The 17,272-nt window shown below is 41.2% G+C and overlaps 1 protein-coding gene across 1 annotated transcript in view; it reads left to right on the forward strand.

Moving 5' to 3' along the window:
• Positions 1–17,272, forward strand: part of LOC102386534 (CUB and sushi domain-containing protein 1) — a 796,348-nt gene that overhangs the window by 565,396 nt on the left and 213,680 nt on the right. Inside the window, exons 25-26 of the mRNA XM_006032113.1 lie at positions 5,346–5,533; positions 8,342–8,536. Of these exons, the coding sequence (XP_006032175.1) occupies positions 5,346–5,533; positions 8,342–8,536 (383 nt within the window). The remainder of the gene's footprint in view (positions 1–5,345; positions 5,534–8,341; positions 8,537–17,272) is intronic.

Consider the following 17,272-nt stretch of genomic DNA (forward strand, 5'->3'; position numbering starts at 1 on the left):
ATAAGAACTCACTCATCCTTGGGCCCTTTGCTGGATTTCAGTCTAGTACTGTACTGAATGGGGCACCTCAAACCTTATGGGCTAATTGCATGGCTCTAAATCTCCCATACAACATGCCCCATGCCTCACGGGTGTTACATGGATGTTGTTTCCTCTGTTGGGACTTCAGCCTACTCAGCCTCCACCACTTTAATCTGGCTAGACCTTCTAGCCTAGGCCTATTGTGTCAGACTGGGCTTTGAGGCACTAGCTCCAATCGGTTTCTTCCAGTCACTGGGCCCCTAGCCCCTGTCTGCTGGGCCTCCAGCCCCTGCCTGACTGCATCCCTCTGGCACCGGTCCTTCTAGCCCTATGTGCCTGTACCCCTCTGGCCCTATGTGGCTGCACCCCTCTAGCACCAGGTCCCCCAGCCTCTTGAGTAGCTACATCCCTCTGGGCACTAATGAGGCCTCCATACCTCCCCTTACAGCCTCATCCCAAACCTCCAGTACAAACAATAACACACACATAAGCCCCTGGGCTATGACAGAACAATAGCAATGAAGACTATGTTCCGCCCCTTTAAGAAGGCAAACTTCTACCCGTAGGACAGGTGTCTCCCAGCCCTGGGTATCTTCTGGGCTCCTGGAGCCTTACTGCTCTTGTAGGCAGCAGACCATGTCTTTAGGTAGCTCCTTCCACTGGCAGTCTCCAGAGAGAGTGAATTCTGCCAGCTCTAACCATGAGCTTATATGTTCCCAGAGACCTGCTTCCTTCCAGTCAGCTGACTGCCTGGGCTAATTACCTCATTAACCTCATTGAGGTAATTAGCCTCAATTGCCTCAATTGCCTCATTGCTCAGGCAACCTGTAGCTATGGAGGCCATGTGCCTGGCCTGCAGGGCTGCCTGCTTAGGCTGCTTCTGCCCTTAAAGGAACAGGCACATTTTAGTGCCATGTGACAATTGGAGATACTTCATATAGAAGATGCTGTTTTTGGTTCAAGAAGACAGCTCACAGTATTATTATCTTTTTCTATGAGCAGTATTCTCCCTTTAGACAATGGGTCATGTATGGAAGGATGACTAACAGGGACAAAATAAATGAAATTAAAGGGCAAATTAGGATGGCAAATTGTGCTATAAGCATATTCTAACAAGGACACGTAGGAAAAGCAAATCTTGGTAAAGGCTACATTTACATGTCTCTTAGTTCCCTTTTTAGCCAAAATAAAATCTAAGCCATGCAAGTGAAAAATATATTAAATATATAATTAAAATAAGTAAAATTGGTGCCTGTGGGTACATCTACATGTGTTCTTTAATGTGCATTAGCCTATTTTAATGATCATTAAAGCATTACCCAAAAGCCATGCTGTTTAGCTAATGAGTGTTAAAATAGGCGAATGCACCTTTTTCTAGTACCTCACAATGGAGGTACTATTTACCTCCATTATTATGATTTAATGCACACTACCTAAAACACATTAATTGGACATGTAGGGTGCCTGTACATGAGCCAGGAGGTTTCTCTGATGTACTGTAATTACAGCATATAAATACTTGATTAATCAAGTCTGCTGGAGCCTGGTAATTACTGCACTTCAGCCAGCCCCTACACTCATTTAATGAGCATTAGATAAAGTGCCTCCACCTCCATTCTGAAGCACAGGGACATGGATACACGAGATGCTCTGGGCTCTTTAGAGTGGCTCTAAAAGCCACTCTAATTAAGGCACCCTCCCACCCCTGGAGCACTTGTAAAAACACCCATAGATACACCCTGTTTCTTGTTTAACTTATATGACAACAACATTAGAAAATGTAAAATATTGAGCAAAATATGAATCAAAGCTTTTTATTACATACTTTGCACTTTAAAATATATATTTATTAAAACATACATTTGCCGTCTTTCTCATTTGGCAAAAAAAGCCAGCAATCCCTTTGTAAAGCAAAGTTATATTCAGAGCTTTCAAAATGTCATTGCTATACATATCTAATAGCTTTATCAACTGGAATATGAGGCTGCTACTTATATAGATCTATTTTACATGCATGTAGCTTGCTTTGAAAGGGAAGAGAGGTCTTTGTTGTCTTACATCAATGGTCCACAGAATAGGAAGGATTTACATATATATTGTAATGTTCAAAAAACATCATTATGATCTCTTCTGATAGTAGTGAATGTCTAAACTGTACCTAGGTGTGGTTGCTAGTGGCTTATCTATAACTTTTCAGTTTAGTATGAGTATAAGTATACACATGTGGCAGATGGGAGCAAATTAGCTAATCAAAAATATCTTTAACCCCCACCTGAAATATATTTAAGATTAAACTAGATAATAAACTGGGAAAGCCATATTAATGTATATGTCATTATATTAATCACAAAGTGGAAGTCTCAAAACAATGTTTCCTTGAAATAATTCATAATTTTATTTAAACGGTTAAATAAATATAACTATTTTATAGCAATGTACATCAGAAAACCAAGTCTTTATTTGTATACTAATATCAGTGGTGTAGCACAGGTTTTAGATAAGTTGAAGGTTTGGCTTATTTTGCTTCTCTCATGTGTTATGTCTTTTCCTGTTGGCATCTGGAAGATCTGCCTTGCAAGAGGAACTCTCTTACAAGAAGGAATGTTTGCACCAGAGACTGCCTGGTCTAGGGACCAGGCTCAGGGGATTTGTTCTGTTGGGCTTCCCTTCTGTCCTGTACCAGGTGGTGTCAGGGAATGGGATGGGAGCAGTCACTGATGCTCCCTGCCTCTTCCTCATACCAGGCAGTCCCTAGTTTGGGGAATGGGCTGGGGGATTTTCCCTGCTTCTCCCTCAGCTGCACACTGGAGATTACTGCCCCATTCTCCTTGGGGACTGGGAAGAGTGGAGTAGAGAGAGGTAGTTAGCCATGTTAGTTTGAAGTCAATCGGAAGGCAGGGTACATTTGCATGTTTATAGACTAACTAAATAAGATAAATGTATGGAGTGCTAGCTTTTGTGCACCAAAGTTCACTTCAGCAGATGCTGTGAAAAGGAAATGCAGAAAGCAGAATCTAAGTAGAGAGAAATTAGAATACAAAATACAAGTGATGAGAAGATAGAGAGAAAGATAGGGGGAGGAAGGCAGTGCTAGGAGAGAAAAGCAAATGAGCATTAAACCCATAGGAATAAAGGGGGCACAAAAATTAATCCCAGCAATGAGATAAGAACCCATAGTCCTGGTTTAAATCATACTTAGCAGAGTTCAGTTTGTGGATTTCTTGTTCTTCAGTTTCCCATTCAAACTAGTTTTTATTATATTTTTTATTATACTTTATTTTTTACTGAGAAAAATCAATCCTGAGGTAAGTAAGGGAGTGTCCAGGGAGGGCAAAGTGTTCTACCACAGGCTTTTGTGTCTTTCTGCAACTGATGTCAGCTGATGTCATTCATTTTTATACATAGAGATCACCCTGTCTGCCTAATGTAGACAGCAGAATAGTATTGTAAGCAGGTGATGACATATATGATGATGGTATAGTTGTAGGGGACGTAATCTTGGATATTGTACTCCTTGTTATTAGGTACAGTGATGGTGTGGGGACATGGCAGGCATTTGGATCTATTGCAAAGACTGGTGCCTCCATGAGGATAGGAATTTGTTAATCTGTTGTTTGACAGAGGCTATTTGACATTCAGGGAGAGCGGGGTGGGGAGGGGCTACCAACACAGATTTGTCACTAAAGGCTGCCTTGGGACAATCATCCTTTTCCAGGAGGGGTTGGATGTCATTAGTGACATCTTAGGTATTCAAGATGTAGATGACAATCAGAGGGATTCTGTTGTCCTTGCTCCAGGGTTGATATAAAAGGTTGGAGCAAGGCCTGAATCTGGGATTTGTTTTGGGATTGTTTTGTAATTGTAGGAATCTCTGCTCTAGATCCTTAAGGTGTTTATCAGTGGGGTCACAGCAGATCTGGTTGTAATGTAGAACTTGTTTGTAGACAATGGATCTGGTGGTATATTTAGGATAAAAGCTGGTGGAGTGAATGCATCTGTGGCAGCAGGTAGGTTTCCTATACAATGGGTGTGTCTACATGTGTACATTTACTGTGCAGTAACCAAAATTAATGTGCAGTACAGGCATGTATCTACACATGCCTGCCCATACTGCACAGTAAATATGGTGACTTACTCTGACTTGAGTGTAAATTTGGTATCTGCATCATGCAGGGTATCACATTTACACCCAGTTAGTTACTACACAGTAATGCACATGTAGATGCCTTACTGTGCAGTAACCCTGTGTGTGTGGACTAACTTTAGTTCCACATCAGTCCACACACAGCATTAATGCGCTTTAATGGCTGCACGTGTAAATGGTGGCCTATTCCTTCTTACAACGCAGTAAATTTTAAGCTGGTATAAATGCTCATGTAGACATACCCAATGTGGTGGTAATGTGGAACAGCCACTGGTCCCCTTGCCTTCCCCAGACCAGGAGCACCCTGGTCAGGTGACAGGGAAGAGAGGGAGTAGTTGCAAGCTGAATGCCTGTACTCCCTCTTCTTGAAAGATTTCTAGCAGCGGAAATTTTGCAGAAATTTCTACCTCTGGAAATGAACACCTATTCGTGACCTATTTCTACATTTTCAATGATAACATATGCTGCCTGCAGTTTGACTTGTTGGTCTGATTTCGCTTTCACTTGAATAATGTGTAATGAAATAGTGATAGGCTGTTCTCAGTGGTGGCAGATGACAGAACAAGGAGCAATGAACTCAAGACACAGCAAGGGAAGTTTAGATTAAATATTAGGAAAAAATTGGTGCATGCCCTGGTAGAATGTCAATGGGATATGAGGAATTTTGTCCCATATCCCAATGATTGTATATCCTGCCATGCTATACTGTGAACATCTGGCATGGCAGGACACATAATTATTGAGTTCTGGGATAAAAGGGCTCAGATCCCATAATGTAATTAAATTAATATCAGCCAGGAGCCTAGTGGACCTGCACAACCTTTTTTTTTAAAGTAGTAGTGTTGTCTTTCTTGTTATACTGCACAGATCCTATCATTAATATAATAGTAATATGTATTATTGTACTTCTACAATTTATTTGTGTAGAAATAAAAATAAGTTTTATAGCATGACTGCACTTTACATGATAGAATGCTTCGGTTAAAATTCTATCAATATTAAATTCTTGATTGATCAGTATTTACAAGGCATGTAGAATTTGGATTTTAAGATCCCTTGTATTTTTAAAGACCTTTTCCTGTGAGTAGGATGACATCTTAGGTAGAAGACAACTACAGAACTGATGTAGTTATACTTTAAAAACAACAGCATTGCAATTCTCTTTTTTCTTTTATTTCAGTTTCAGTATGGAGCCCAGTTATGATTTTCTGCATATTTATGAAGGGGAAGATTCCAACAGTCCTCTAATCGGAAGTTTTCAAGGCTCCCAGGCACCTGAAAGAATTGAGAGCAGTAGTAATAGCCTATTTCTTGCATTTCGAAGTGATGCCTCTGTTGGCATGTCAGGATTTGCCATTGAATATAAAGGTAATGTTGTCAAGATAATATGTCCTACACAGAAAAGAAAAAAAATCTTGATTTAGGATTGATTACATTATATATCAAGCTTTATGTAGATATATATAGCTATATATATAAAATATAATAAATCCTAAATCAAGATTTTAGAATTTATAGATATATATAGCTATAGGATTTATATATATATAGAGAGAGAGAGAGAGAGAGAGAGAGAGAGAGATCTATCTAGGCTTGCATTTCATATACTTGTCAGATAGTGCATAAATATACTTTAGGTCATTAACAGTGTTTCTCTATTGCTGTTAACCTTTAACATATTGATATTATACGTTTAACTGATAATCTGAGTTTTGCTATGTATCACTCAGAATCAGCCATCTTAAAATGTTCTATGTTAAACAACATATTATACATCAAATTCTCTTTTAAATATATTTCAAGAAACTTGGTCTATAAGTGGAGGCTGGCAAGTATTTCATTCTACAGAGTTTCACCTTCCTGTTTTTCACTCACTTTATTTTTAAAAAAATTCTTTTCAGCAAATATATGCTGAATAGATACATGAAAATGCATTTTATCTTTCTCTTTTGTGACATTCCTGTACATTCTTATCTTCTTAGAGGAGAATGGAGGGTATAAGTTAAAAAAAAAGGAAATAATGTTTGAAGGAGGTTATTCAATAATGGAATTGTCTCATTCAATTAGCATTCATGGATTCTGTATATTTACTTATATCCATAACAATATTTTTTCCCCAAACCACTTCACAGTGAGCGATTTTGGGGTGATTTGCATACACATATATCAATAACTATTCAACAAATGACTTCTTATACTTAGGCTGGCACCCATTATTAGCTACTCAGAGTTCAGAGGCATAATCGCTTGCTAATTATTTTTCAGTCACCCTACCCCAAATTTACGAGTTACTTTGCATAGTTCCTGATTCTCTGCTGAGACTGTCATCTGTGGTCAGTTTTTTCAAACTTTTTGTCAGTAGAAAAAATATTGTCTCAGCTTTTTGTCACCTTCAGTTGAATAAAACCTCCATAATACGCATGAAAGAAAGGAGAAACAAATAAAACTCAAAGAATATGAAAATGTCAAACTACTGAAAGTGAAGGAGCTTAAAAAGAAATATTAAAGTTCCCTTGTACTCATCTCCTAACTTCTTTCTGTCCTCATACTTTTCCCTGCAGGCCAACAAGGCTCTTCTTCCCAGTGTAATTGTCATATTTGCATTTACATTTTTTGTAGAGGGAAACCTGGCCTTTTCTCTCACAACTGAATTTGAAATATAATGTAAACAAAAATAGAATGCAATTTATTCTAGGGAGGAAACCTTGCTGATTTGTAAGGATGGGAAATGGGGAAGTCAGGCAAAAGAAAGGAGATGAAAATTCATTTTCCATTAGCATATACAAGTGTTCATGTGTAAGTCATACATAATTTCTTTTTTATTTTTAGTTATGCATTACATATAGTTATACTATAGATGTATGCTTCACATTATAAGTGTACATAAAAAGTTCACTTTCTAAAATACTATCTTGTTTTACTAATGAATATTATAAACCAAAGAATGAATTCCACATCAAACCTAATATTGCCTATTCATTCTTTAAGAATTATTGATGCTGAAATATTAGCATGTAAAATGTGGTAAGGATTTGTTCTAGAATAATAGCTGATGAAACTCTCCAGCTTCTGGGGTATTTCATGGCTGTGGAAACCAGTGATATGTGACATCCTAATTCCTCTCCTCTTGTCCATTAGTTTGCATTAGCTAGTTTTCAAAAACAATGAGTGAAATCTTGGTTCCTGTGACACAGGATTCATAACTCTTGTTTTACACTAAATATATAGCTCTTTGATATACTGCACTACATATTTTGATGACCTTTTAATTAATGGTCTCAGTTTTAATTGATGAAACTTGACATCTTAAATTAATCACACTACTATTAGACTTGTAAATCTGAAGAAGAAAAGAAGAAACCAACAAAAGTTTATTCTAAAGTCATGATGTTATATCTGTCTGTGCAAATAGACATCACGGTTATCTTAGGATAAGGTATTTTATCCCAAGAATGAGTGCAGTTGTACAGACATCCATGTCTGCTTTTCCAGGATAAATCCTAAAAATGTTTCCCAGATGAGCAGTAGTAAAAGTTTATCAGAGGATATTGCAAAATATGTCTGTACATTTATCCTGGGATTACAGCATTGAATCAATGTTAGAAAAGCATCACTAAATCATGATGCTCACTAAACCCTGATTAGAAGGATGATGTGTTTACACATCAGTCAGGAGATATTTTTGTTTCAGGACAAACACACGCACAATTTTTCCAGGGAAAAATACCGTATATCTTCCCAGCCTTGGTATCTTTCTAATTGGATAATGGGAAAGCCCATGAAATTCTTTGGCTTTTAGTAGAAAGTATAAATGTAAAATTGAGGTTGTAGAAATGACAGGCATTTCTTTTACTTTACTGGAATATGGTAAAGTCACATAGCTTTTATGTAGTTAAAAATAAATAAAGCAAAACTGAAGAAGAAGTTTAATCTTGGAGGTACATTTTCTTAACATGATGCAAAAAGATATAGGTGTAATTTTCTTGGATAGGCAGATAATCTTTGGAAAGCATCAATATCCCTATAACCATTTTTTAAAGATAGAAGCATATTTTAATTACATGATTGTAAAGTCAATATAATAAAAAAAAAACCCTGCAGATTGTCAAATGTATTTTTTTCTGCAAGGATTATCTCATTGGGAGTGCTTTTTTAATTCATATCCACTTTTAACAGAAAAACCACGAGAAGCTTGTTTTGACCCAGGAAACATAATGAATGGAACAAGAATTGGAACAGATTTCAAACTTGGATCAACTATTACCTATCAATGTGATTCCGGATATAAGATTATTGATCCCTCTACTATAACATGTGTGATTGGCATTGATGGAAAACCAGCATGGAACAGAGCATTGCCATCTTGTAATGGTATGTATTGCATGCAAAAGTGTTCGTTCCTTTTTTTTTTCTGTGCAGTGTGGAAATTCAGAGAGAGCAGGTCTAAATCCTACAAGTTATTTACTGCTGTTTCCAAATGCATATCTAATTAATATAATGCTTTCTTATTTAAAACTATTATAATCCAAATGGTTGGGTGCTAATGTACTAATTCATTCATTCTTTAAAATGATTTAATTTTTAGGTATAGTGGGCACAATGTAACAAATGTAAACATTAAATTGTGCCCACTATACCTAAAAATTAAATCATATATATATATATATATATATATAAAACATCCTATCTTTTTCTTCCTATGGGTCATAGAATAAGTGATTTGGTAGATGATAAAGTGTCCACTGAATATTATACTAGACAAGAGACTAGCAATTAATTTCAAGTAAATAACAGCTATCAAGTGTTAATAATGTAACTTGTCTTATTGCTTCCTTTTGCTCGCCTTGTATCACAAAGCTGAAAAACCAGTTTTTACTCTGGAAAAGAAAAACTGAGGGGGGATAAGGTAACCGTCTTCTAATACTTCAAGGGTTGCAGAACTGGAGTGGACAAAATACAGCCCGTGGGCCAGATCCAGCCTGCCAAGGGATTTTATCGAGCCCATATCAGGTCCCTCAGCCCCATCCATCCCAGGCATGGGGGGGCAGCCCAGGCCGTGGCATATGTAGCCAGTCCAAAAGGGACACAGCAGGGTGGGGGCCAGTGTGGTAGCTGGACTCCACTTTCCAGCAGCCCTGGAAGTGGAAGTTCCTTCCAGCTGCTGCTACCGCCAGTGTCACTGCATCCATCAGACACTACTGCCCAGGAACCCAGGTCCGTCCACTCTGTACCTGCCACTGGGAGCACTGGATGGAACGGGTGGGTGATGTCTCTATGGAGATCAGCCTGGGATCCCATGGGCATGGCACCCTTGTCCAGGCAGTTAGAATGGGGCTGCAGGCAGGTGGGGAGCAGCATCCAGGAGTGGGATGGGTGGACGGAGCTAGGGCCAGGGCCGAGATTGCCTGGTGGTGACAGCACAGGGCCTGGGCCTGGTGCAGAGCTACAATCCACAATCCACTCCCCAAATGGCACCATGCTGCCACTGCCCTGTAATCCTGGCCCCAGCCCTAGCTCTAGCCCTGGCCTCACACACCCATCCCACTTCTGGACACCACTCCCCACTTGCCTGTGGCCATGTCCTATCCACCCAGCCAAGTGTGCCCTGCCTGTGGGATTCCCAGGCTGGTCTCCATGGAGACTGCACCCACCTGCCTGCCTGCCCACTCTGTCTGGTGCTCCTGACAGTAGGTGCAGGGCATATGGGCCTGGACCAGATAGGATCAATCCCTCCCCCCGCAACCATACTGTGATCATAGACTCGTTGATGTTTGGGTCAGAAGAGAACTTAGCAGATCATTGAGTCTGACCCCCTGCCCTGGGCAGGAAAGAGCCCTGGGGTCAGATGACCCCAGCCAGGTGTACGTCTAGCCTCCTTTTAAAGACCTCCAAGGTAGGGGAGACCACCACCTCCCTTGGAAGCCCATTCCAGATTTTGTTAACTCTTACTGTAAAGAAGTTCTTCCTGATGTCTAACCTAAATCTTCTGTCCATCAGTTTGTGGCCATTGTCCCTAGTTACTGCAAGGGGTGCCCTGGTAGATCATATCCTATTCCTTGCTGTCCCCCCCCCTGATGAATTTGTAGGCAGCCATAAGATCAACTCTCAGCCTTCTCTTGTGGAGGCTGAAGAGATCCAGGGCCCCCAATCTCTCCCCATATGGTTTTGACTGAGGGCTCCTAACCATACAAGTGGCCCTTCTCTGAACCTTTTCGAGGTTGTCTACATCCCTCTTGAAGTGTGGTGCCCAAAACTGGACACAGTACTCCAACTCAGTCTAACCAATGCTGCATAAAGGGGAAGTATCACCTCCTTGGACATGTTTGTCATGCACCTGCTAATGCATGATAAAGTGCAGCTAGCTTTACTGATCACTTCGTCATGTTGATAACTCATGTTCATCTTGGAGTCAGCAGTGACTCTAAGATCCCTTTCCACTGTTGTGCTGCGGAGATGGTCCTCCCCTAGCCTGTAAGCATGTTGGTAATTCCTTTTCCCTAGGTGCAGCACTTTGCACTTGTCCTTGTTGAACTACATCCTATTATGTTCTGCTCACTTTTCCAACCTGTCCAGATCCTCTTGGATTCATTCTCAACCCTTTAGTGTGTTTACTTTTTCCCATAATTTGGTATTATCTGCAATCAATTCCCCTGACCCTCCCCCCAGGTGAACTGGGTTGGGTCAGCATCCCCTCAGGCCCACAACAGCTCACTAAAACTCCCTAAGTGGGCCTCCAGCCAAATAATTGCCCACCCCTGCTGTATAATCTCTATGAATTGGATTTTTTTTTCCCTACTTCTCAAATAGGGAAAAGCACACTATCTTGTAAACAATTAGTGGCAGTGGTAATATTTATCTATAATTAAGGATCCTTTATACTATTGTAAAATAAATTAATATTTTTGTTTTGTTTATGTGTAATTAATTATCAGCCTCTGTTCAGTACAGCTACCCTTTGCAAAATCATCCATCCATTCAGTAGTTTTTGCCGCTTCATTTGTTGCCTTAGGCTTTACTGTGCTGTGCTATGCTAGACTGGTCTTAAAGCTGTAACCTAGTGAGATATTTTGTATTTCATTATCAACTCTGATTGGAACACAAGATCTCTTCCTTTTTCTTTTTAAAATTATGATGTTTGTCAGGTACATTCAATGAGCTGTTAAATGACTTGGTGCCAGTATGTTTGACTTAACCATAATTTTTAATGCAATGCTACAAAATATCAAGACTATCAAAAGTGATCAAACCTAGGATACTTTTTCTAGGAAAACCATAGACTAGAGTTATGAAATACTGGGTCATTGGGGGTAATTTGAAATGGTTCATGTTTGGGTTGCCGGTTCATATTCAGCCAAGGTTGCTAATGATATATTTTGGTTTATTGGACCAACATTATTAATTTCATATTGAGTCAGTTCAACATTAAAAATCCATTTTCCCCATTAAGACTTAGTGCCTTCTGCTTGTACTTGCCTCCTGCTTGTACTTCATGCCTCCATTCTCTCTTTTAGGCTTGACTTGCTGGACTGACTGTATCTCCTATGATTGTTTCATGCATTTGTCATTAATATTATTGACATAATATTTCTGTAAAATATGAAAACAATATTACAAACTAATTAGATTGATTGTAAACAGTATAGCAGAAATATATCATTAATAGATGACCTCTAAGTCTTTTCTAAACCTATGATTTATTTCAATGTTATGAATAATGTGGATTGGAAAAGGGTCATGTGTTTAGAAGATATTATTAACATGTCAACAAACAAACCAGGAAACAAAAGTGAAAAGCCCTTTCTAAGCATAAATGATTCCTTTTAAGGTTTATTTGACAAACTCTCAAGGTGCTTATATAGATTCCATTGCTATGTTGTCTGAAGGACAGATAAAGCAATTTACTACTTTAAATAATAGGGGCACTTGCACCAAATTCAGCTGCATCATGCCAGTGGTTTCTTCTGTCTGCTTCTAACCTACAAAAATGATTCCCCATTTCATTCAGAGTAAATTACTACAATTTAGTTCACTTACTGCATAGGTGCAGAGCAGGCTGATAAAACAGTTTTATCATATCCCACCCCTTTAAAAACAGTGAAATCATATATTTGTCAATTCCTTAAATGCCTTCCAATATTTAATATATTCATTCTCACTACCTTTCTGAGGTAAGAAATTGCTTGTATCTCCATTTTACAAAATTGGACTTATCCAGCGAGAAAGGAAGGACCAGATTTCTTAAAGGAAAAAAAAAAGTGCCAGAAAAGTGAAATTAGGTACATAATATGTCTAGGGTTACATTTTATCAGATGAGCAACCCTGAAAAAACAACCAGACTACTTGTTCCTTCCCCCCTGGCCTGTATGCTAAAGTATGTTATGTAGCAAGTTTTTGGTACATGCCCAGAAACACTCTCAATTTCAAACATGTTCATAAGAATAATAATGGAAATACACAGCATTTTACTGGCAAGCAGAGTGGAACCTAGGGGGTGGGATATTCTGTTATGAATATGCTCTGTAGTAGGGCTGTGCAAAATTCCGATGGGTGTTTTGTTTTGAAGCTGTTTTGATGCATTTCGAGCTCAAAACAGCAAAATTGAAATGAAACAAAAGACTTGGATACAGATTTGAAATTAAATGAGGGCACTCAAAATGTTTTGAAAATTTTGAAATGTTTTGAGTTTCAAAGCAGACTGGTGGTGGGAGGTGGGGGAGAGCCAGGGCTGTGCTCAGAGTGGCTTCGCTAGCCCCACAGAGCTCAGCCCGGTGGTGGGAGGTGGCAGGAGAGCCAGTGGTGGAGCCGCTCCAAGTGCAGCCCTGGCTCTGAGCGCAGCCCTGGCCAGTGGGTCTCCCCTGCCTCCCACCCCAGGCTAAGCTCCATGGGGCTGCAGAGCCTTCTGCCACCAAGCTATGCTCACCAGAGCTGTGCTCCAAGTTGCTCTATCACTGGCTCTCCTGCCGCTGGGCTAAACTCCATGAGGCTGGCAGAGCCACTCAGAGTACAGCCCTGGCTCTCCCCTGCTTCCCACCACTGGGCAGCACTCCAAGTGGCTCCGCCAGCTCCATGGAGCTGATCCTGGTGGCAGGAGGTGGGGGAGTGCCAATGGCCAGAACTGCGCTTGGAGCCAGGGCTGTGCTCCAAGCAGCTCTGACACCAGCTCTCCACTGCCTCCTGCCGCCTCCTGCCACTAGGCTCAGCTCTGTGGGGCTGTGGAGCCTCCAACTACCAGGCTGTGCTCACCAGGGTTGTGCTTGGAGCCAGAGCTGTGCTCCAAGCAACTCTGCCAGCCCCAAGGAGCTCAGCCTGGCAGCAGGAGGTGGCAGGAAAGCCAATGGCAGAGCCTCTCGGAGCATAGCCTGGTGAGCACAGCCCAGCAGCTGGAGACTCCACAGCCCCATGGAGCTAAGCCTGGAGGCAGGAGGTGGCAGAAGGCAGTGGAGAGCCAGTGGTGGAGCCACTTGAAGTGCAGCCCTGGCCACTGGCTCTCCTCCACTGCCAAGTTCAGCTCTGTGGGGATGCAGAGCCTTCTGCCACTGGGCTGTGCTTGCCAGGGCTGCACTCCAAGTGGCTCTGCCACTGGGTATCCTACCACCTCCCACCACGGGGCTGAGCTGCATGGGGCTGGCAGAGCTGCTCGGAGTGCAGCCCAGTGGCAGGAGGTGAGGAGAGCCAGGGCTGCACTCTGAGCAGCTCCACCAGCCTCACAGAGCTCAACCAGCCCTGCCAACACTGCTGGACTCCTCCTGGGGGGTGGGCCTCCAGATCTGAGCGAGGGATGACAGGAGGCTGCCAGCAAGTGACACAAGTTTGGCTTTTAGCAGTTTGAGGTGCAGTTTCCCAGAAACCCTTGTACCTATCTCCTTGAAACTTGACAAACATCATGCCCTATGTAGGGTATGCCCTCCTTACAATTTTCATCTGAATTGGACAAGAAATGGCAAAGTTATTGGCATTTTCATGATTCCCCATTATAGCCTATGAGCGAAATGTCAAAACTCGTCAAAACAAGAAAACAATTTCAATTAAATGAAATGGAACAGTGCTTTGAAATGAAACAAAATGACAAAACAAAACACTGTCTTTTGAAATGGCAAAACAGAAGTCGAAACATAACAGCCCTACTTTATAGCACTATCCAACACAATGTAGAAATGATCTTATGTACCTAGATTTTTTTTTAAATATCTGTTAGTAATGTAGGCACCTAATTATTATTATTTTTAACAATCTGGGCCCTATTAACTTGCCCAAGGTAGTTCAGGAAATATAGAATAGAACAGGAAATTGAAGCTTGCTCTCCCATGTTTCCAGATAGTGGACCATTCTTCCTCTCTAATTAAATCATGTACAGAATTACAATGACATAAAATTTTCCTCAAAAGATCTATCTATTTTAGGATGCTTATGGAATCTAAATTCCATATGTTCAATAGCACACAATACTGACAATTTGCATATTAGTACAGTGAAAAACAGTCCCTGTACAAATTTTAGTGAAGCTTAAAAGCAGATTTTTTCTAGCATGTGCAAGAGATGATTTTAATGAATGATGCAATATTTATTAAACAGCTGCAGATTGTGTAGTAAAATAAAGTTAAAATAAGCTTCTGAATAGAGATAGAACCTTCCTTAACTGAAATAATGATTATGGTAAAACATAGAAGTAGATAAAATTTCAAAATTACAATTTTAATTAGATTTTGTTGTAAGAAAATTAAAACTACCTGTTCAGGTAATCAAATTTGTCAAAAGGATGTGATGACTAAAGGGAATTTATCTTAAAACTTATTTCCAGGTATCCATCCATCCTAGTATGACATTTTTTCTTAACATCTGTAGCTGGTAGTTCTCAGGTCAAAGTTAAATGAAATGCAGGAGTTTCATTATAAATGTAAAGAGAACAAATTTTGTTATTTATTGGGAAAAGGTCTTAGCTGCAAGAAAGTCTTAGATTTAATAGAGAGCCTGGGAATAGATGTCAGGTTTCTTGAACCATCATGGTCTGCTGTTAAATTGAAATCAAACTGGATTAAAAAGTAGAAAAGGAAATGAGTTGTAGTTTAAGTCCAGCTTCATATTTGATATAACTGGCCATGATTTTATAGGTGGAAAATTTGGTGGAGGGAGCAGTGGACATAAATGCAGTCACCTTTTCCCTGCAAAATTCCCAAACCCAAGGCCTGCAGCCATTCCCCTTACCCCCTTGGGGCTGGACTGGGGCCAGGCCACACCCTTCCCTCCACAGGGCCAAGCTACACACCTGTTCTCACCCTGTAAATCCAAGCTACAGCCCCTTTCCTCCACAGGGCTGGGTAGAGGCTGGGCTGCCCATGCTCCCCTTTGCATGGCCAGATGATGCCCATTGCACTGGCCCCAGTGCTGGATTGGGACCACCAGAGGGATAAATGGGGCGTTGCCCATCTAGCCCACCAGCAAAAAGGTTGAGCACCCCTGATATATATGGTAGGTGACTATATATAGATTAAATAGGTGTGTGCATATTAGGCCTGTGTGAAGTGGCTACTATTCGCTTCAGATTCGGCCAGTGTTGGGGACAGTGATTTGGTCTGGTGATTTGAATCATTGTCCCAGATTGATTTGGGCAAATCACCCAGGCCCATCCCCCACCCACTCTCCCAGCCCGGTAATGGATGCCCTGCCTACCCCAGCTCTCAGCACTTTGAAAAAAAAAGCCCTGACTCAGCGGGTGCTGCTGGCGGAGGGGTGATCTCCACTCTTCCCCACTGCCCCATGCTGCATGAGGGGCTCTGCATGAGCTCTCTGACCCTCCACCCATTACCCCAGCCCTCCTCCCCCATGATGGCCCTGCCCACTGTGGCTCTGGCCCTTTAAGGAAAAAAAACAAAAACCCAAACCACCCAGACTTATCATTCCTGCCCAGTGGGGGGCAAACCCCACTGCTCCATGCTGACCCCCACTGCCCCACACCACATGGGGGGCTCTGCATGAGCCACCCAAAGCCCTGAGGCCACTGCAGGAGCAGTGAGTTCTAGGTTTTTTCTTGTTTTTTTTTTCTTAAAGGGCCAGAGCGTGTCGCGCCTGGTGGGCGCAGCCATGGGGTGGGGGCTGGGGTGGTGGGGAAGGGTTAGGGACTTGTGGCAGAGCCCCCCCATCCCCAGAGCCCAGTGAGAGGCACTGGGGATCGCCCCCCCCAGGCCTTTTTTTAAAGGAGAAGATTCGGAGAGCTTTGAATTGATTTGGATCTTTTAATTGCTCCCCTGATTCAATTAGGATTCGGAGATTGGGCCATCAAATCTGGCCTAATCGCCTCCAAATCAAATCCTCATCCAAAGCTTTGCACAGCCCTAGTGCGTATATATATGTAGGAAATGCATGTTAAAACAGGTACTTGTTTTGATTCCTACAGAACATCTTTTTGTTTAATTCCAGCCAGAGTTCAGCACAATCCAAAAGTAGTGTTTATCATGTTTCCTTGTAAAATAATTCCAGAAATTCTTTAACTAGTGTGATCATCAGTGATATTTTGAACTTTAGGTAACCTAAGTTTTGTGAATACCATACACCAGTAGTGCTCAAACCTTTTTACTAGCATCCCAGTCTTTAAGTCAGAAATGGGCTGATGGCCAGAGAGGTGAGAGGGTTGCAGGTAGGGTTGCCAACCTTCCAGGATTAACCTACAGTTTCCAGGAATTATATATAAATATCCAGGAGACCGCTGAGACTCACCCAGGAGATAAGCATTAAGGCATTCATTAAAATAAATATTAAATTTTGAAACTGATTTATACAGTAGTCTAGTGGGTTTTTAAAATGTTATATGTAAAATCTACACATCATAATCTATAACTGATATACGCAAGCATGTGGGCACATTTACATTGTGTATCACAGGCACTTCGGCATTTTGGAAAGCTCCTGGAATAGATTCAAACAGAGTTGGCAACCCCAGTTGAAGCTATACCCCACTTCATCTGTGTAGTTCATTCTCAGTGACTTATCTGAGTTCACTAGCATGTCAGTGCAGGCTCTGTCCAGAGCCACCACTTTCCTGTAACTCTGGAATACAGGGGTGAATGCTGTTGCCATTAGTCTCCCTCTGCCTCTGCCTCCTCCTTCCCCCCT

This window comes from Alligator sinensis, unplaced genomic scaffold (assembly GCF_000455745.1).
Source record: "Alligator sinensis unplaced genomic scaffold, ASM45574v1 scaffold72_1, whole genome shotgun sequence".
In the NCBI taxonomy this organism is placed as follows: domain Eukaryota; kingdom Metazoa; phylum Chordata; order Crocodylia; family Alligatoridae; genus Alligator; species Alligator sinensis.